The 21,339-nt window shown below is 40.3% G+C and overlaps 2 protein-coding genes across 4 annotated transcripts in view; both read right to left on the bottom strand.

Moving 5' to 3' along the window:
- Nucleotides 1–791: 791 nt before the first annotated feature.
- stk17b (serine/threonine kinase 17b (apoptosis-inducing)) lies at nucleotides 792–12,628 on the bottom strand. Its single transcript, XM_033617238.2, has 7 exons — nucleotides 12,030–12,628; nucleotides 7,679–7,891; nucleotides 6,260–6,398; nucleotides 4,717–4,843; nucleotides 4,154–4,202; nucleotides 3,635–3,814; nucleotides 792–2,103 (listed from the first exon to the last, which is right to left on the bottom strand). Exons 1-7 carry the CDS (start codon nucleotides 12,149–12,151, stop codon nucleotides 1,878–1,880), a joined length of 1,056 nt encoding a protein of 351 aa, XP_033473129.2. The 5' UTR covers nucleotides 12,152–12,628; the 3' UTR covers nucleotides 792–1,877.
- Nucleotides 12,629–13,511: 883 nt separating this feature from the next.
- The window catches only part of hecw2a (HECT, C2 and WW domain containing E3 ubiquitin protein ligase 2a), a 62,506-nt gene continuing 54,678 nt past the window's right edge, over nucleotides 13,512–21,339 (bottom strand). For all 3 annotated transcript variants that reach the window (XM_033617766.2, XM_033617768.2, XM_033617767.2), the window contains 4 exons: nucleotides 21,128–21,242; nucleotides 18,166–18,251; nucleotides 17,599–17,711; nucleotides 13,512–16,708 (listed from right to left, as the gene is read on the bottom strand). In XM_033617766.2, the coding sequence (XP_033473657.1) occupies nucleotides 16,597–16,708; nucleotides 17,599–17,711; nucleotides 18,166–18,251; nucleotides 21,128–21,242 (426 nt within the window). In that variant the 3' untranslated portion in view covers nucleotides 13,512–16,596. The remainder of the gene's footprint in view (nucleotides 16,709–17,598; nucleotides 17,712–18,165; nucleotides 18,252–21,127; nucleotides 21,243–21,339) is intronic.

Raw genomic sequence — 21,339 nt, 5'->3', positions numbered from 1 at the left:
TTCCCACTTTCTCATCACCTAAAAAGCCTTTCACGCCTACATATCTTTACACTCCACACCTGAACTTAAAGGAGTAGTTTGGGAAACACACTTAAATCCCAAAAAACGATACCTTTTAACGTTTCTTCTAAGACTGACACATTTCCAGTATTTAGTCACCTTCCTCCTGACTAAAACCATCTGACTCATCTCTTGCTTTACTTCTCAGTACCACCTCAAAACCATTCCCTCGCTTTCATCTTCCCAACCCACTGCGGTCAAACATTTCCAGTAATTACTCATTCCACTGGAACCACACCAGCTTGTTTTAAATAATCATCCTCTCCTGCCACAATCAGCGCTTCCTTATAAGACGTGAGCACATTATTTACATAAAAATATAAAGTAAGTCCAGCGCATAAATAATAATAACAATAATAAGCCTATAAGAATAACATTAAGAATACAAAACAAAGTGAGCAGAGAGTGAGCAGCATGCCCTGAGATGAAAACAACAGGAATATAGGACTTCAGACAGCCTGACCCAACTGGACTATTGGAGCTTTTTAATGAAAGGACACTGAATGGCTTTGGTGAGAAACACAGTGAACCTTTCAAGGACAAGCAAACATACAGACTATCAGAAATAGCTCCCCTTTTGCTTATCAGTTCAATACGTGTGCTTATGAAGCAAGTGCTAAAGTCGTGGTTCTCTTCTTCTGCTTAACAAAGAGGAACTTACTGTACAGCTCAGTGAGGAAATCATTTGAGTAAGTGCGGGTGTGGCATGTGAGCAACTGCATGAGTCACTGTTTTTTTTCAGCCGGTACAGTTTCATGATTCTATCTTACTAAAGGATATAAAAGAATGCCATGAATACCATTGTTTGTTGCTCATGTTGAGCCTACCTGTCAAAGCAGCTTCTTCCAAAAAGCCTTGCAGTTCTTTGGAAGGGGACTATGCTATGTTTGGAGTTATTTAAGAGAGTTTTATTTAAAACTCTGAGCTAAATTTAATCCCTCATGCTGTCTCAGACATGGAGAAAATGACAGTTTGACTATGCTGGGGAGAGGGGCACCTGAAGTACTTGGCTCAGCCTGCTGCCCCTGCCACCCGGCCTTGGATAAAACAGTTGAAAATGCAATGGAAAAACTATGCAAACATAGAAGTAATGTTATATACTCATGTGTAATTCTGCCCTTCTGCTGGTTGTTTTTAAAGTCGAGAGGCAGCTTGGATGTGAAATACAGCAGCACGTTTTATAAACCTAAAATTTAATTGTGACTGAATGACATGAACCCAACCACAGAGCCTAGAGGTTCAGTCAAAAGGTTTCCCATAATGCTGCAGATCAGCTGTCCCTAATTCTCTTTAACATGCAAATAAAGACATAATGACACTTCCTCATTGCGGAGATGCTTATCTCGATATCACACATTTCTGCTGAAGCACAGATGACTAACAACACTTAACCATAAACCTTAAGGCAGAACGTTATAAACTTTGTTAAGGTTTCCGGAGAAAATAGATTTAAAATGCACCAGAGAATTGCATAGATTTCCCTAGAAATACTCCACACTAGCCTTCATCAGTACAGACACAACAAAGAGTGGGCTTATGAAGCCCTTTGAAAATACCAGAGACTTTAACAAGGTATTAAATACTTGAGGTTAAACACACACTGCATTAATTGAGACATACTGTACAATTTTCACACTTTTTAACAGCAATGGATCAGTGACAGATCTTAAAATTTAGCTTGTTATCTTTGGTCTGAGTGGGCCATCTTGAAATTCTGCAAATTAGTGGAACAGAAACACAATCTAAGTACTTCTGAGTGGTGGGTAGCAGACAGCCTTAAAATTTTTTAAAAGCTCACTTAAATTCCACCCGCTTTTTCAAAAGTCACCGTCTGTGGGTGTTTCCTCCTCGGAGCGGAACCTTTTTGCGTGAGAGTGAGGTGAGTCACGGAAGTTCTCCTTGTTTTCTGGGTCCTCGGGTAGGGCTGCCCATTTGATGCCACAGCTCCTGTCGCGGATGGTGCGGGTGGGAGCGGGTTCGGGGCTCAGACAGAGCTGCCACAGCCAGGGGTGGCTCATACACTCTGCAGCGCTGGGCCGGTCCCTGTGGTCAGAGCACAGCATTAAACACTTCTAGCAGCCTGCAGCTATATATGATTTTTATAACCCATTAATATGCTGGTTATATTTGTGATTATTCCATTAATAATTTGGTCTAAGAAATGACAGAAAATTACATAAAAAAAGAAAAGCCAATCAAACTTTCCAAGAGCCCACAGTGACCAAACTTATTCCTGTACAATCTACATTAAACAAAAATTCAACTGAATACGTTTCTAAGGGATCATGTCATTGGCAAACTGACTGCAGGAAATGTCCACCAGAGCCGATGCTTGTTAACCGATTGTCATTTCACTACCATAAACTGTCTCCGGTGTTGTTTTCAGTAATTTGGCAGTACATCCAACCGCCCTCACAACTGCAGAGCACATGTAGCCACACCAGCCCCAGACCTCCACATACAGTGTCTTCACCTGCAAGATCATCTGAGACCAGCCACTCCACTCTGCACAAACCATCAGAAAACGTCTCTGGGAAGCTCATCTGCGAGTTCATTGTGCTCACCAGGGTCTTCACCTGACAGCAGTTCTTCATTGTAACTGACTTGTTCTATTGTGTCATTGATTGGATACATAGCCAAATTCAGGAAAATGACATTGGAGACATTTTATGGTGGTGAAATGAACATTCAGCTCTGGTGGACATTCTTGCAGTCACCATGCTAATAGTACGCTGCCTTAAAACTTGTAACATCTGTGTCATTGTGTTGTGTGATCATATGTCACATTTTAGAGTGGCCTTTTATTGTGATCATCCCAAGGCACACCTGTGTAGTAATGATGCTGTTAAATCAGCATCTTGATAAGTCACACCTGTAAGGTGGATGGATTATATTGAAAGAGGCGTGCTCACTAACATGGATTTTAAGACATTTGTGACCAAACTTAGTAAAACAGAGAAAACCTGACATGATGAAGAACAGTCAAAATTATGTCTGGAGGTGGTGTACTTGCTTCATCAGCACATTCATATGAACAAAAAGATACTTGTGTTAGGGATGCACAGATTTATCAGCCAAATATCGGTATCAGCTGTAATTCGCCTTGTCAACTAGCATCAGCCTATCGGCAAATAAGATGACATTCACTGGTGGCAGTGGCTGATGATTTTCTGTTGTATCACATCAATTTTGCAAAAAGCAGGGCTCAAGGCTAACAGTCTCCTGTCATCCCAGGGACAACAGAAAACATGTCTGGGATGAACAGAGTTCTCCCCTGAAAGACCATTGGGATGAAAGGACGCAGTTAATCCATGTTGACATCAGCAGGAAGGAAACTAGTCAACATTAGCTGGTGGCTGTTAGTTATTAGCAGCTGCTGATCTGCGTGAATTCTTCATAGCTGGTCCAAAGTAAAATATTAAATGACGGTTGGGGCTGCCTTGTGGAAAACCATCTCATCCTTTTGTCTACAGCTCCGTGCTAACATTCCATTTTGATTTCACTCAAACGAAATCACTTAACTGTGTTTCTGTTCAGGGTTTGAGTTTGAGTTCACACACTGTCTTTTACTCACTCTGGTGCTTTGACCAGCAGCTTGCGGATGAAGTCCACAGCCAGCTCAGACACCCTGGAGAAGGTCTCCCTGCTGTAGTCCACATTGACCTGGGACACGTTCAGGTACGTTTCCTGCTTGTCGTCCCCGGCAAACGGAGACTCGCCCGTCACCAGCATGTAGGCTATAACCCCCACGCTCCTGAGGAACACACACATACACCAATGACACAGTGAAAACATGTACAGGAGTGCCTGTGGGCTGAATACCAGAGGGCACACAGGGTGGCTCATTTAGTAAATGACTCTATAAAAAAGCCCTATTTCATAATTTAGGCCGCCACAAACATGAGAACAAAGGTGACCACTAAAATAATTATCCAAACTGTAAACAGCTATTAGCTTTTGCAGAATTACTTTGTGGTTTTACACTGCAATGGATCACCTTCATTTACAGAGTTCAAATGATAGAAATGACGGTCACATGCTCTTTCAAATCACCACAATGACGTCACTGTCATTTAAACAAGAATGGACTTACCACAGGTCAGTTGCTGTTGTGATTGGCTCATAATTCAGGACCTCAGGAGCTGGATGAAAAATAAAAAGTCCTTTGTCATTCAATATTGCAAGAATGTCTTCTTGTCATTCCCTCTATCAATGCATACCTCATTTTACCACTACTGGCTTTGGAGTTATGTTTTGTCTTTGTTGTTTCTGTGTTATCTATTTTAGAAATGTACAAAACAACCACATTTAACCCACAAAGGAGCTGCCAGAGGAAAATTTACATGGGAAGGCTAAACATGAAACAAGACAGGCCGAGGTTTCAAGGTCTGTGTCACAGCAGGGTTGTATTTAAAAGGTAATGCCTTCCTCTATAAGCATAGGGAAATCATGCTAATGATAAAAACTTAATGTACACTAGAGGTATTTATTTTCTCTGACACCTACAAAGGCATCTCATTAGCATTACACAAGATAGGTTTCACTCAAGATGAGTTTTTCTGACTCTTACTAGCTTTCATGTGGTTATGCTGGTGATGGCTGCTCCTGTCTGATGTCTTTGAGAAATCAAAGCTTGTTTTATGAAAATCACCTTACCCACGTATTCAGGTGTGCCAAGAATCTCTCGGAGCTCTCCAACCGCACCCAATCTGCGTGCCAGGCCAAAGTCTACAATCTTAATGTCTCCTGGAGGAGTCAGGCTGGTAAGGAGAATGTTCTGCGGCTAAAAACAAAGAGGAAACACGTGGTGAACATCACGTAAAGACCTCTGGAAAGTACTGGAAAGTCGCACTACTGGAAAGTCACACTTAAAACTTATTGTGAAACTTAAATAGCTCAAGTTCCCTTTGAACACTTTCTCTAACGTTTTGCTCTCCAGGGGAGAGGTGTTTACCTTTCTGTAACGTGATTATTTGTTTGAGTGCTGAAAATATATTGACCATATGACACTGTGTAAACACTGCTATTATTCAATTATTGTATCATTCTCTACAAGAGAACACTCAGTACTTTCTCCTTTTGTTTACACCAAACACACCAATGTATTTGGTGATGATGAAGCCAATTAGCATCTACTGTATATGGATATAAATTGCCATGTAAAATTTCTGGCGCTAGTTAAGTTTAGATTAGCTTCATTGTAAATGCCTTAAACATGAGGATCCATCCACAACTGTGGCCTGGTAACAAAGCCTTCATTTACACAGCCCCTTTTTACATTGCCTCTTCAAGGAGGGGAATTTCATGTCTGTTATGCTGCCTCGCCAGTCTGTATAAAAGGTATGAGGGCAGAGGGGATAGAGTTGTCTTGCCTTTAAGCCAGTATCGGTGGTAGTAACAGCACCGAAACAAGGTCTGTATAAATGGGACAGCCAGCAGGACGGGATCATGTACGACATGGGTGTGACATTTTGATAACATGTTACGTATGCGACCCACCACGGGACATTTAAAAAGCAGCTTATAGCAGTTAGTAGCTAACTCAAAGAAGAGGAACGGCAGCCAAAAATGTCTGCAAATTGGACAAACAATGAGGTCCAGGAGCTCCTTACCCTCCGAACAGAGGACAAGATCAGTCACAATATCATAGCAGCAGTAAATGATTGTTATTGTCATGTTAATGTGATTGTTATTGCTTATAAAATGCTGCAGACGCATATGTTATATGTCACACTATGGGCCATCGCAGTTAATGTCATGCCTGTCATGCCTATTTTGATTCTGTGATGCTGGCATGCTGTCTAAAATCAAACACTGGAGCAGCATGGTGGTGTTGCTGTTGTGTAAAAATACAATGGCAGCATGAAGAAGGGACTTAGTAACAGACCTATAGTGTAATCTCTGTGCGAAAAGGGCTAATGTTACAGAAGTGTAAAAATCACCCATTTTAAAACCTGCTTTCCCAATCTGCCCTGGGCGAAGGGCTCTGTTACCACCTAAAATCCTAGTTGTAGGCTTTACTGTGTCATGAAGCAAGGAAATTGGTGTTTTGAGTCCACAACTGCTCTAAAAAAAAAAATACACAGCCAAGCACTTAAGGGGGAAGTTTGTGGTGAAGCAAGTGAACATGTAAAAATAGATTCCCTCAACTCCAGCTACATTAATGCATGTGATTTTCTGTGTGCATGTGTGTGCAGACCTTCAGATCTAAGTGCACCAGGTTGCTCTGGTGGAGGTGGTGGATTCCCTCCAGTGTTTGCCTCATCAGACGAGTGACCTGGGCCTCTGGCAGCAGCTCTTCAGACACACAGTGGTCAAATATCTCTCCACCGGCAGCACTGGGCAAAGAGAATACACACTGTTAACACACAGACACACACACAGACACACACTGTTCATGAAATGCTCATCTACTAAAATGTCCAAGGGCAGTAATACCACACAATTCTGTGACTCTGAAAAATTAAAACTATATACTTTTCCTCTAGATTGTTTTGGTGAGTTGCCGAGTGTTGGAGATATCGGCTGTAGAGATGTTTGCCATCTCTCCAATATAACTAGATTGCGCTACTATATTTGAAAAACTCAACAGCAATATCTCTTTTTAGAGATCATGACCCAGTTACTAAAGATAATCCTGAGACCTCACTGTGGGCAGTTTCATGTAGGAACTATTTTCTCTCTGCCAAACTACACCCGCCAACTACTTCACCGTGTAGAAGCAAGTGTGAATCTGCTCATGGACGAGAGGCTCGTGCTTGTGACAGCACAAGATTTAAACGTTAATGGCGTCCTCCTCAGCTGAGCTGTAACAATAGCTGGCTCAGTTGAGCTTGGTGAGCTAGCAGTAAATGCACTTTCACAAAAGAAACAGAAATATAGTGTATACAATTGAGAAAACATGATTGCAAGGTGGCTAAGTGGTTTCACCGGCAAACCCACAGCCAGAGGGCCACTGGTTTGATCTTACATGTCCTGGCAAAGTATTACTGAGCAAAAAGGCTGCCTCCTTCCTGCTTACTCACTGAAAGCACTGTAAGTAAGAGCAGCAGCCAAAGTTGACACAAAGCCCTAAATTGGTACACAGAGTACAAAGTTCACCTGATTTTATTACATTTCAGGTTACTGGGTATTTCTCAAGGCTCTTTCTGTTCAGTTGTCCAGGCTGTGTTAGATCAACAAAGTTAGTTGTTGAATTGATTCACTTCAAGACAACCCCTGTGTATTCTAATTTACAATCTGGGTCACCTAGTTTCTGTTTTGACGGTACAAAAAAAGTCAATTCAGGTTATTCAGATGTGGAGTTTCAGCTCAACCTGTGTAGTGATTTAGCTAACATGCCTTTTGGTCTTGAAACAAATCCTGATAAACCTGTTAGGAAGCATGAGCATTACATGAAAAACAGTGAGCGTAGCAGCTCTTCAAGATTGGACAAACAGGACTTTGCCCTTCAAAAGGCATTTACAGGATTATAGTGCTGTTGGTGCATGTTTTTGCTTGTTTGTGGTGGAAACATTTAGTCAGTGTTAGGCTGGTTTAAAGATGATTATGTATTATGAAACATATATAAATTTAAAAAGGTGAAGGAATATGTCACTGGCTCTGTTTGTGAACTCACTATTCCAGCACTAAGACGATGTCGTGATCTGTCTCGTAAGCAGCATGCAGGTTGACCACTCTGGTGTTGTTACGGGCTGTCTCCAGGATGGCCATCTCGTGAATGACTTCTGCCCGGCAGTCTCGACCTCGCCTCCTCTTCCGTAGGAACTTGGCAGCAAACACTTTCCCCGTGGCCTTCTCCACACAACGCTTGACCACAGCAAACTTCCCCCTAGGAAGCAAAAGTGGACATGTGGTTAATGGGCACCCTTTAGTCAGACACAAATCAGCTTCATGAACAAAATATAATAGAATCTGGGATCCTCAAGTCAGACTATTCCATATTTGATTCATTTTTCTTTGATTTCTCCTGTTTTTGCATTTATGGGTTGGGTAATATGTAATTTAAGAAAAAGTTCAATCTCAATATGTCTCACAATAAATGTTGAGACATAGAAAATCACAGGTCAATTTGTCAAGCTGATGTTTCTCACATTAAAAGTGGATGGTAATGAGGAGAGGCAAAGGCAGCCTGGGTAGTATTAACTAAATTTACTCACTTAATAATGTTAAATGAGGACAAAGTGTTTCTTCCATGATATTTTCAAAATAAAATACAATAAGTGATATTAATAAAATTACTGTATATTCTAGGGGTGGGGGAAAAATTAATACAGCATAGTATTGCAATATTTTGCATGGCAATACTGTATCGATACAGGGATACCAAGTATTGATTTTGTATTACATAAAGTATTAATATTGCAAATAAACATTTCCCTTTTAATTAGTGGTAATTATTCTAATTGCTTTTTCAGTCCACTTAAGACACGTTGCTGTAATAAATATAATTAAAGAGAGGTAAACAGACTGAAAACTTTACTAGATAAAAGCAGATGTTGCCAAAGTTTTTACTTAACTTGTAGGGATGCACAATATTGGATTTTTGACCAATAGCCGATACCGATATTGATATATCTACTTTTTCCCCCCACCTAATTGTGGTGATCATCAAGTCTCTCCTGTAGTGGAATTAATGTCATATTATGCATACATACACTTATTGTGATGGCCCACAACCAGATGGAGACATGAAATACAATGCTTTTCTATGTATGTAATATTCATTCATTGTCCAAAATAAGAAAACTGGCTGATTCTGATGGCCAATACCAATGATGTACCGATATTATTATTATTTTTTTTTCCCCGATGTACCGATATTATTGTGCATCCCAATTCATTTGCAGTTGAAAGATGGTAATACATTGCAATATATGTTATTCCAACACAAAACATTTAAAATGGCATTAATATTGCATCGTGACCTAAGTATCGTGATAACATTGAATTGAGGGGCTCTGGTGATTTCCACCCCTTATATATTCCCAGCCTTCATGACATGGCTATTTGTAAATGATTGCAGCACTGGGACAATGGTGTTATACAATAACAGGCATTAGATAGCATCTGTGTGTTATCTAAAACCAGTACATTCCCAACAGCTTGGTGTTAATGCTGCTGCCATATCTTGATCAATGGTGAAATTGCTGAGTTGTTACTCAAGACTGGGAAGATACAAGTCGAGTGGCAATCTACTAGATTTAGGTGTCATAATTCATCATGGCTGATGAACCTGAGAACCAAAAATTCAACAGTACAGAATTATCAAAAACACGGAGTGCTAATGTGGTGTTTATGACACATAATATTGACTAAGTCTATGTTTTTTTTTTTTAAAATACTTTATGTCCTAAGCTATACCTGAACAAGAAGGCCAGCAAAATTATAAACTCTAACATTGTTTATAGAACTAGAACTAACTTCCTCTCTCTAAAAAAAAGAAAACAGTTTGCATTCAGCTGATATGCAATTAGTGGAAACACTTCTCCACAGGGCCTTGCAATGACTGCGACACAAGAAAAACAATTTAAATCCAAAAATAACTTCATTACAAGAACCAAAGAGCAATGGCTGTGAAGGTTACAGACCCAGAAGGACTTCTCTTAAAGAACAGAACAATGGTGCTAAACTATTCCACTCCTCTGCACCACCACCCTTCACTGTTACAAGATATGTTTTCATGTAGTTTGAGCATTTGATATGCACCAATTTTTCTGTTTACATGTGTGTCTGTTTACACAATAATGTCACCGACATTTCACCCAGCATGATGCCAGACCAAATAGCATGGATCGGCACTACATTGTCTGTTATCAATGAGTCTTTATACCCCTGTGCCAAATGCTTCATATTTAGTGCAAGTTCTGTTAACAGGGCCTAAGAGTCTATTTTATTTATTGTTTTGATTGTAGGGTTTTATTCTATTTAATTTGGATATTTTAATCTTTTTCTTCACATCCCCATTCCGATTTCTGAATATTCTTTAAAACTAAAACTTGTTTGCTCTTGAGAGGGTTTAATTAATTTTTTTTTGATATATCATCATTATAATCAGAGGCATAACATGGTGGTAAAACAACAGTAACATTGTTTATTGCAATTTTTCCAGGACAATATACTGTCAACCAAAAGTAGTTATTGTGACAGGCATTACCCTCCCTGCCTGGTAAATACCCACACCTTTCAAACTTGATGCCTCTTGTCAATAACTTACTGACTGTACTCTCTGTAAAAATAATTGTAGTCTCCAAGCACTGATGATGTCATCATGGGTTTTTTTTTCTTGACAAGGCTAAGTGACATTGTACAACCTGTTTTATGGGTTGAATAACACTCCTTGTGAATGGTAAACTCATCTTCACCTGGTTTGGTCTACCAAACATTTATGATTCTTAAGCTTGTTGGAATAGAAGCTAACCAGCTACATGCTAACTTTGTCTTACGTTTGATGCTGGGCAGGTAATATAAAGTTGTTTTGTGAAGAGCTGTCTACAAGGGTTGTGGAGTGTGTCTGAGACTAACCATTAACTCCATGTTCAGGCTGTAAAGCCAAAACAGTGAGCTAAAACCAGTTTTAAAATTGGACTTCTGTTACTGTCTTCTTGATTCTACAACTGTCCCGTCATGTTACACAGTTGTTTCATACAATATTAATATAGAAAATACTGATGAATGCATGAAAAACCAAGTTCATAAAGACATACTGACAGATTAATTGACAATAAATATAGCTGAAAGTTGTAGCCTGACAAAGCGATAGGTAAACACCGTCAGAATTTTTCTACTCACTGTTCATTTATGTAAGACTATGTCATACCAAAGCTGGGAATCACACATTCCTTTGGGGGTCAAAAGTGGAACTAGAATTGCCCTCATGTTTTTGAAAGTACTGCACCTCAGAACTTCCTGTTTTGATAAATTACAAATAAGTGAACAGAAGTGGCATGTGCCATTTCTTCTTTCTAAACTTTGGTTTCCACATGCGCTTGTTTCCTTCCTCCTGTTTTGAAATCTGAATTATATAGTACATGCTGCATGACACATTACTTCAAACACACCTCAGATATCTTAGGATATGATCATCAACCATCAGCTGTTGCCATGGCACACAAACACAGTGCTAAACACATGACAATGGTCTACTGTAGCACGATCGAGTCAGGTCCTCTGGCACTGCAAGGCTTGTGTATTTATAGTGGTTAATGCTTACAGCCCTGAGTCCAAATGCAGTCAAAGTTAGTGCATTGAAATACATGATCTGTGCTATTCGTGTATGCAAATACAGAAATCAGCAACAGTGCAGACTTGAGTGTACATTATTACGACTGGTTAGATAACGGGCACATTAATATTTGCCGAAGAATATTGTTCAGTCTTGCTTTAACTGTATCTGTTGCCACATGTGTAGCAGTTGTTGTGTTTTTACTCTCATGTTTAAAGTTGTCTAAATCTGTGTTGACAATGTATCTTTTAGTCTAAGTTTCAATAATACAGAGACTCACTGTCATTTGTAACTATGTATCAATACACTGATTGTGACTCATGTATGGCATATACACATAATTTTTTAAAATTAAAATACTTAATAGTAGTAGGCATACAACCTACCGTTAAGTTGATTGTTATAATAAATAAAAATCGACTAGTATGACAGTCTCAGTCAGGCTTTCCTTACTTTTGGATTTTATAAGACTCTTCTCAGTACTGTCAGTTGTCAAGCTTTATAATACAACTGTCCTGTTAGTATGTCTATACCAGCTGGGCTTCACATTAACATCCAGATTAATTTCAAATACAAACATTATACTCGATATCTCCCAACCCTTTGACATCCTAGTATAATAACTAAGTGCATAAATGAACAACTTTTAACCCTCTTGCAGACAGCATTATGCCCAGAGGAGACCCTCTCAAACTCTCATGGACCATGATAGTCCCGGGACAACAGTTTTATCAGTTAGACTCACCTTCCAAGCTCTCCGGTGATTTCATACACACTTTCCACCGGCTCCGTGCTGATTGGGGTCTGAATTTCGCTGAGCAGCCCCGCAGCTGGCCCGCTGCGACTATCCAGCCGCCTCCGAGACATGCTCCTCTCCTTTAGTAACGTTATCAGACCTGCTGCCAGCTACCCGGGGGCTGGATACCGTGCTGAACGCTCAGTAAATGAAAGACGGACGACAAACCTAACCTAAGCGGTTATCTAACGTTAACAGAGCCAGCTTCGCTCTGGTTACATGTTAATATTAACTAAGCCGGTCACCATGCTAACATTACTGTCCAGCTTGGCTAACGTTACTTTACCGACTCCCGTTAGCTCAACTGTCGCTAACTAAGTTAGCTCGACGATCAATGTCGCGGGTTCAAAAGTGAGTTAAACCGATGTTCCTCTGCTTAACTTAAGAGAAGCGGTTAGACTATAAATTGTATACCTACAGCAGAGTCCAGTGGTTGTCCTATCCAAACTGCCTCTGCGGTCGACTAGTTAATAGCTTAATAAGTTTATCTAGTGAGTTTCCGATCATTTTCACATCCCTCTGTTTGACACTTTCCTGACACGTCACAATTTGGCGCATGCGCACTATTGTTGGGTTTGAAAGAAGCGAGGTCGGTCGTTTTTTTTAAACGTGAGCTCAGTTTTAGCAGCTGTGTGACATGTAACGTTCATCATTTACTCCTTGACTATAAGTATTAGCGAATGAGGACAGCTAAAAAGGCAGTTTACTTCCACAAAGAAAAGGAAAATGGACAAAAAGTTCAGGAATGACCGACATAATAATGATAAAAAACTTACTGACTTGCAAATCAAAATTAAGCTATACCACGTCAAATTTGTGAGATCTCTCATAAGTACTATAGTTAATATCTCATTATTGTTTCTCAAATTTGTTGACATAGAAAGTCAAACATTTTAGTCAGTACATTGTAAATATGGGTCATTATGCTATCATTTTAAATTACCATGAATATCTTTATTTTCCATCAAGTTAGGTTTTGTTCTGTCAGCGATGAACCTCTCCATTAATTTGTCCACTGTACACATTAAAATTTATTATCATCTGGCAAAGCATCTGGAGGGCACTGAAAGCTTCACGCTCACCTCAGCATCTAACTTATCATTCAACTTAATATAGCACCATGCAATTACAAATGTATGAAGTATTCATAGGGACAGTTTTGGAATTTAATATTTATTTTCAATATTGTCCTTTAAGATTTATTTTTATTTTGTTGCACTTGCACTTGACATATCTGGCTGGAAAATGTTATAACTTTGGGTTTTAGTTAGGATTACTTAATCAAGGAGAGGTAGTGGTAGCTGATGATGAAGTGCTTCCTAACAGATTAAGTTTTATGATGTACAATAATGATAATACATTTGTTATTTTACTCATTCAACTAGTACAAAACTATTGAAAAAGATAAATCAGGGTCATGTAGCATTAATCAAAATTTGCCATTTGTTCTCTTTTATTACAATCATCGGGGTGAAATGGAGACACACATACAGGAGCTTTGCATAGAGTGGAATTCTGAAAACCGGAGCCATGTCCTGTCAGAAATGTACTAGGAAAGACAAGAGGTGCAACTGTCTTCATCTGGATGTGAAGCAAGTAATTAATCTTACCAGTCTTCTGCAGCAGAAAAGCCTCATTATGGAAAATGTCAAACTGACCAAGTGAATGTATATCCTAATGTGAAATGTGTTGCCCATGCCACAAATCTGCCCCTCAAGCAAACATGAGGTGATGCTCTGTAGGATCTGGCAGAAGCCAGAAGTGGGATGTGTTTGTTAGACAGGCCTAATGGTTGACTTTGCAAGCCCCAAACCTTTGGTACATTCGGTGCAAAATATATATTTATACACACAACAGGACAGACATACATATACATCTATATACAAAGAGACAAACAGGACTGCACACATGGTACACATACATGTGCTCTCACGTTTCACAAAATCAAAACAGCCCTATTGATTCATCACTGTTTCATGAGCAATGAACCATAACCATCAACCTATTACTAAGATAGGCAGACACGCACATGTGAAAGTAACAACATTTTTGAAACATGCTGCCAAGATACTCGCCCTTACACTGTCACAGAGAAAACAAACCCCTGCATTCACACATTGTCCATTCCCAGTGCTAAAACTAAGTGACTAAAGCATTTGTTTCCCACACCTTGTTCCCATGAGATTAACACTCCAGGTATGACAGTGCCAGGTAAGCATAAGGCTGCATGCCCCAAATGAGCGCCACAACCAAAGTGACAAAACTTAACCAGCTCCCTCACCCCTTTTTCTGAATGGATAGCAATATCCTCATGCAAAAAAGCTAGTAAGGACAGTGTGTTGCACTATTTCAGCATGCAATATCGAGCTATAACACAACGCCATCTAGGGGTTTCAACCCCGGCACAGCTCACAGAGCTGACCAGGAAGATCCCGCATGCAGTGTTGGACCAGTAGGGGGGGAGGGGGCTGGGATATGAAAGTCTGCCTCCACATTTCACATCACATGTGGGGCTGTCTAGCACTATTCCAGCCCCTGTGGTGTAACTCCAACAGGACTCTGTACAGTAGGTGTAATCTTGCATGCACCCCATAAAAAATGAGAAGGTGTGTGTGTTTTTGTGTGCATGTAAGAAAGTGTGTGAGTGACAGGGTCCTCAGGGTTTGGGTCGTGCACTTAGAGAAATGTTTTATCACATGCTTTTAAGACAAAACTATTGCCTGGCATGGACTTGTATGCTAAAAATTCTAAAGTATAGTATCTGTACAGCCCTAAGGGCTGGTGCTTGTTCCTGACAACATTATCGTCACATCTGGTTTGGTCATTCAGAAAGGAGGAAATCACTGGTTCTCTTCTTAGAGGACCCATGATAATGACAAGACATCTTACTGCCCCCTTGTGTTGATATCTGTTTTGTGAATTTAAACCACAATTCCTTAAGTTTCACCATCTTTGATCTGGTCTTTTTTTCTTTTTTTTTACAAGAAAATAAAATAACATATCCTATTAAATTTCACTTGATGGTCAGGAAAACCCAAGAGGCACTAAAAAGATCCCACCACTGAACCCTGACCAGGTACCCGGGGGACACCAGGCTAGTGTCTTTCAGCTCACAAGGTTGAATCCTGTGCCAAAATCGAGTGAAGTGCGTTCTCATCCCTCAGGCAACCATGTCTCGTTTGATTTCCTTTCCCTCCACTTTGTGTATACTCTTCGGCCTGTGTGAAATCTTCCTCAGGGGGCCGAACAGAGTCGCTTGAGGTTCATACATTCAGTCACTTATTTGGTACATTCATCACTTTCATAGGTGGGAGGGGATTACATCAGTGAGGAGGACCTGGTGTGTAGATGTCATCTGTCTGTGTGAGAAAGTGCACCTACTGCTCATGATAAATGTGTGGAACTGTTTGACAGAGAGGAGCCCTGCACTTCTATCTGACTGAAGTGTATCAGTAAATGTATCTGTATTGTGGAGTGAGTGCATCTGTTGCACTGTAAGAGAGTGCACCCACAGCATCAAGGCTGTCACACTTTATGCATGTGTTTGTATGTCTCAGATGAGTATTTACCTTTCTTGCCCCTGTAAGAGCTCTGACTGCAGTTTTGAAGCTAACAGTCCTGACAAGAACCTGCCGTCAGTATCACAACGAGTCAATGTCCATTAGTGTCACTGATGATTTGTGAGTCACTGTCCACCTTATTCAGGAATCAAGAATGTGAAAACAAGTGTAATTTGAATCTTAGAACAACTGGTTCTATGCAATTTGTGTATCTGTTTGTGTGTGTATTTGTGCACACTAGTGTTCCCCCTGCTCTCTAACAGACAGGAGGACCAGCCAACATCCATTTCTAAGCCTAAAATGTCACATCTTTCCATGCTGATAAAAAATCTTGGGGGGAAACACTGGTTTGCACCATCAATAAAAACAAAGTGTTCCATGTTTGTGTGTCTTGTGCAAAGGTGATAAGTGTGTGTGTGTGTGTGTGTGTGTGTATTATAGTTCATAACGTTGCAGCCCCAGTACAGAAAGGACACAGTTTAGAGGTCCAGAGAGGGAGAAGGGAGCTTAGTGGTTTCTGAGCAGCTGTCTCTGAGGTGCAGGTTGGAGGAAGAGGAGTAGGAGAAGGGGAGGTGCTAGAAATCCAGTAAAGAAGGCCATCAACTGAAGAGATAAAGCACACATGTGGCTCAACGAACAAATGTTACCATGAAAACTGAAAAAGAAATTGTACTATTCAGTTTTTTAAACCGTTCTCCGATTCTCGGCCTTTCTTCCAGAAGGTGTTCACTTGATTGACTTCTATTAAATATATGAAAGAAAGGCAGAGAATCGGAACGAAGCGTGCGTGCTGGGTGAAGAGAAGCCAGTTGGAAAAAACAGCAGAGTTGTCCACTGGGAGGGTTAGTTGCCATTTGAGGATATTAGTTTTAGTTTCCATGTCTCTCCAAAGTGAGAAGGGTGGATTTCCAGGTGATTCTCTCCCAAGTTAAACCCGGGCGTGAGCTGATATGAGGTTACTCCAAGCCAAACGTGCTCGTTTCCTCTACAGCAGTGACCAGCTTCTCGTAGAGCATGGAGAAGGAGGGGTAGGGTGGGAGGTCCAGGCGATTAAAGCAAGTGTGAGCCCTGTGGAGACACACACACACACACACACACACAAACAAAACATTATCAGATAGATGTATAAGGAGATAATGTAAGGTCTAATTTGTTTTGCTTTTTTGATTTGAATGTAAATGAATTTACTTTTATTTGAGTAGGTTTATTAAATGGTGATTTTCACTTTTCCTTGAGGCATTGATCATGGTAGTAACTGTACTATTACTCAGTGGTGGATGAATTACCTGAAAGCCACACTTGAGTCAAAGTACAGAAATCTTACCAGAAAATAACTTTGGTAGAAGTTTAAATCACCTATTAGTATATTATTTGAGTAAAAGTCTTAAAGTATCTGATATTAACTGTGACATGTACTGTACTAAATGTTGCTAATTAAAAAAAAAGCTAGTGCCACCTTAAAATTGCAGCCCACATTACACTTGAAGAAAAAAGAGGTCATTGTCACAACTTAAAGAATTTAACAAAATAAATTCAGTTTTTATTTTCCTCCTGTTTCTGCATTTGTCCGTCCCTTTCTTCCTCCCTTCCTTCCCTATTTTGTTGTAATGAAGATGCTTAGGGGAAACGTATCTAAATAAAAGTATACATTTTATTAGTAAATATAGTGGAATAAAAGTGAAAGAAATTGACAGAAATATAAAATATCAAGTAAAGATACTCCAAGAAAATACTTAAGTACTGTAACGAAGCATTATTACTTAGTTACATTACACTACTGCCTATACTTGAGTATACATTTTCAGTGCTCTACCCACCACTGATCTTGTGTAATAATCAATATTTAATTTAGCAAGGGGAGACTAATACAAAAAATTAAAGGTATTAAAACAAAAAAAAAAAAAGTGAATCCCTTTTGTGCATTTAAGGCTACATAGTTATCCCTTTAGACATCCTACCTGGGTAAGGAGGTGATTTTCCCCCACTTCTCAACACAGAATCTGCGGGGTCCATTACTGCCCCGAAGAGAGGCAAATCCCTCATAAGGAATACTGGAGGTGCCTGTCACAAACTGGAAAGAAGAAGGCCACACAAGTCACACAAAGTATAAAAGCAGCACCCTGAAACATTGTTATTATTCATGACTTCCCACACCTTGCTCCCATGATTTTTACTGTCAAGGTATGACAGTGCTAGGTAAGCACAAGGCCACATGCCTTCACCAAAGCTCCCTCACCCTTTCTCAGTTGCATATATTCAATATGAATTTAAACAAGTAATCTGAGAATATTTCAATAGTGAAAACAGAAAATTAAATGCAAATTGTATAATCTAGTAATATATAGGAGAGATTAAAATGACATTCCTCTCCAGCCTCAAGCACATTAGCAAGCTAAAAGGTAAACCACCGCCATACACTGGTGTGTATCTGTGCTTTGTGATAAACACGACTCTGCAGCACCTGCAGGGCACCCAGCCTCCACATGGGGGCAGCCTGTGTGCATGTGGTCACCAACGTGCAATACCTGCAGCAGTCTCAGCCTCTGCTCATTGTTGAACCTCTCCACAGCTGCCCAGAACCAGCGAATCACTATGTGGTTGTCATGGTAACCTGGAGGGAGATAGATGATGATGGTGCATGAGTCGGATGAATAACAAATAAGGCCTCTGTCCCCTGTTCCTCACCCCCTTGCTCCTTCCATCTCAAAATCTGTGATTTTTGAATGGGCTCTGCTGTTTAATGTTTAATGGCGGAGCTGTTTTGTCCGTCTCAGTCGATTCATCTATTAAAAGAGCCTCACACTGAGTCATGGCCGACTGTCGGTTTGAGTTCTCTTGTCTCCCTGCTGCTGGCGGCTTTTCAACTGTATTGGCCAGACCCTTAAAAAGCCTTTTAATGTGATCTCTCATAAATGGTTTGGACACTGGCGCTTGCATACTTGTACAGTACACAATATGCATTACAATAATTAAATAGCAATAACTCCCCAAAGTTTCAAGTGCTCATTATACAGTACATTACAGTAAAACCTGATACAGATGTTAAATAGGTAATGAAATTGTTTCTCAAACTAATGAATCACTATTTATCATAGCACAAGTAGTTAAAAATGATAACAGCAATAATTACAGAGTGTAATACATAATGTTACCTTTTTGGATCAGTTAATAGAAAATAGACTTGAATTGACTGATTTCAGTTTTAAAATCCAGGTAAAGGTTGATCCCTTCCTGATATTTAAATTAAAAATATAACTATAACTATTTGATAATCTTTCCCCGATCAGACAATAAAAATCAAAACACATTTAGGACTATATGCTGCAGATATGCTGTAGTAAGTTACCCCTCATGTCCATTCGATGGGTGCAGCTACATTGTGTCCTGGCACAGCCACAACATGATGCCTCTGTCGCAGTTTAAATTAAGAAGCATTTCAGAAGGGGTCCACCTGTTCTTCAGCAGCCACATTTCTTATATTGTTTAGAGTTGTTTTAGTGACTTTTCTGTTGTTTTGAAAGCATACTGAATAAACATTTGCAGCTCATTTTTGATGATTTTGGTAACAGATCCTTTGGGGCTGTCTTTGCTGACTACTGTCAACAGCACACTTTCATTTTTAGCTGTATTTCCTAAATAAATATGTTAGCTTAAAGGGACATTGTGTAGCATTTTCAGTTGTTTATTGGCAAAAATCAATGTCTGCATTCATAAATATGTCACCATTGGTGTATTATTACCTCCACCAATAATCTGACTTATTCTCGTAAAAGGAGAATTTCAGATTTGTTTGTACATTGTGCAGGTAAGTTGTCTGGGGGGTTCCATAACGTTTCACCACCTTCGGCGTTTTCGTTGAGAGCCAGGGCAGCGCTGCATGACTGAGAAGCCGAAGGAGAGGAGCAAGAAGCGCTTCGCTACTACCCTGGCACTACTGCAGCATAACAAAGTCCCACTCTTTGAGCATAATGCAGGATCATGCATATGCAGCATCACAGAAGACGGAATCCTCGTCGCCAAGAAAGCGCAAAAGGGAATGAAAAAGGCAAGGTGACCAGCAAATTCATAAAACAAGGGTCAACATCAGGGTAGCCTTTCCCAGGTGGAGAGAGCTGCTGAAGGAGAAAGGTAATGCAATCACAGCTAACAGCGCTAACAATTTTTCAACAGTTAGCTGTTAGCGGCACAGTGATGCGAGGAGAGGGATGAGGTGTGTGAGGTTGAGCCACTTGTCAAAAGACAAGACGTGATTGGTTTGTTTCGATTTACACCCGCCCTAACAGTCCTACGTTGTAAACACAGCCAGCATGGTGGTTAGGGAAAACCCTTGCATTCTTTCTTCTGAATCACAGGAAACACAACAAAAGTTGTTTTGCAGGGTATCCTGATGGCCAGCGTTTAAAGGTCCAGACACACCAAACTGACAGTCAGCCACTGGTCAATGTTGGGCAGTGAGCTTCTGTCACCATAGTTTTTGCAGTGTGTCCCGCATCCTTGGCTCTTGTCAGCCTTTGTTGGCTTTCTTTGGGCCGATTCAGCATATTGAATCGGCATCAGATACAGCGGAGCCCATCAGTGATTGAAATCACACTGACTGGATGTTAAGCTCAGCACACAAGAAGAGAAACAAAGTGAGGAAAGCAATGAAATGACTATAGTCAAGAGGGAGTGAGATCAAAACAAACCTGTTATATTAGGTAAGAATATTCTCTTTAGCTACTGAGCTCTTTAACAGAAAAGGCTTGTAATTGTTTGTGTTACTGTTTGCTTGCACACAATAAATATGCTTTGTTCTTTCAACATCAGATTGTGTTTCTAATGTGCTAGCTGGCTAACTAGCATCATGACAGTCTTCCAGTTTACCTTTTCGAATAACAAATACAGAGTCTTTGCAGTGTGTTCTTGCACAACTTTTTGGCACTGCAATGTGAGGCGACATGATAGTCGGCTTGTGTCACCACTAGTTCTTTGATGTCAGTTTGGTGCATCTAGGCCTTAATAAGATCTTATGAGGTCTTAAGTGCTCTCCCATCCAGTGGACATTGGCAAATTGCCTTTCGAATTGCAGTGGATCACAGTCACAATGGACCCAGCATGTATGGAAATTGGGGGTTTAAGTTTTATAAGCCGATGTGAAATTGGTTACTTCCAATCTCATTTCATTTTTTCCTACACCTCCCTATCAGGATCAGATTTCTGGGTTTCATCCCTCTACTGGCTAAGAAAAAGTAAACGACAAATACTTGAACCCACCTCTGTACAGAGGCACTCTAACACAAGGCACCTACTAATCCCCCACCGCTCAAACCATAGGGTTAGTGGTTGCGTGCTTGTAGCTCCAAGTTGTAGATAAATATGTCACTTGAAAATGAGCCAGTGTATGCATTTGACCTTTCTAGTTTTCTGACATTGCTGTGAGTGTGCCATTAACACTTTCATCTACACCTCTGCTCTGTTGCCTCACCACTGCCCCCCAGCTTTACATACCTCCTCTGTACTCTGTGTTGTTTCTCCAGTCTGCCAGGTCGATCTCTGCAGTGCCTGCAATCACCAGCTCCAGCTCCCTCGCATCAAACACTGACACCAGTCGCACATCCACCACCTAAAACACACACACACACACACACACACAGATCAACACATGGTATAACATATGGTAAAACCTGATCATTTATTACAGGCTTGCCACATACATCATT

Source organism: Epinephelus lanceolatus, chromosome 14 (assembly GCF_041903045.1).
Source record: "Epinephelus lanceolatus isolate andai-2023 chromosome 14, ASM4190304v1, whole genome shotgun sequence".
Classification (NCBI taxonomy): Eukaryota; Metazoa; Chordata; class Actinopteri; order Perciformes; family Serranidae; genus Epinephelus; species Epinephelus lanceolatus.
This window is presented reverse-complemented; position numbering and strand designations above follow the sequence as displayed.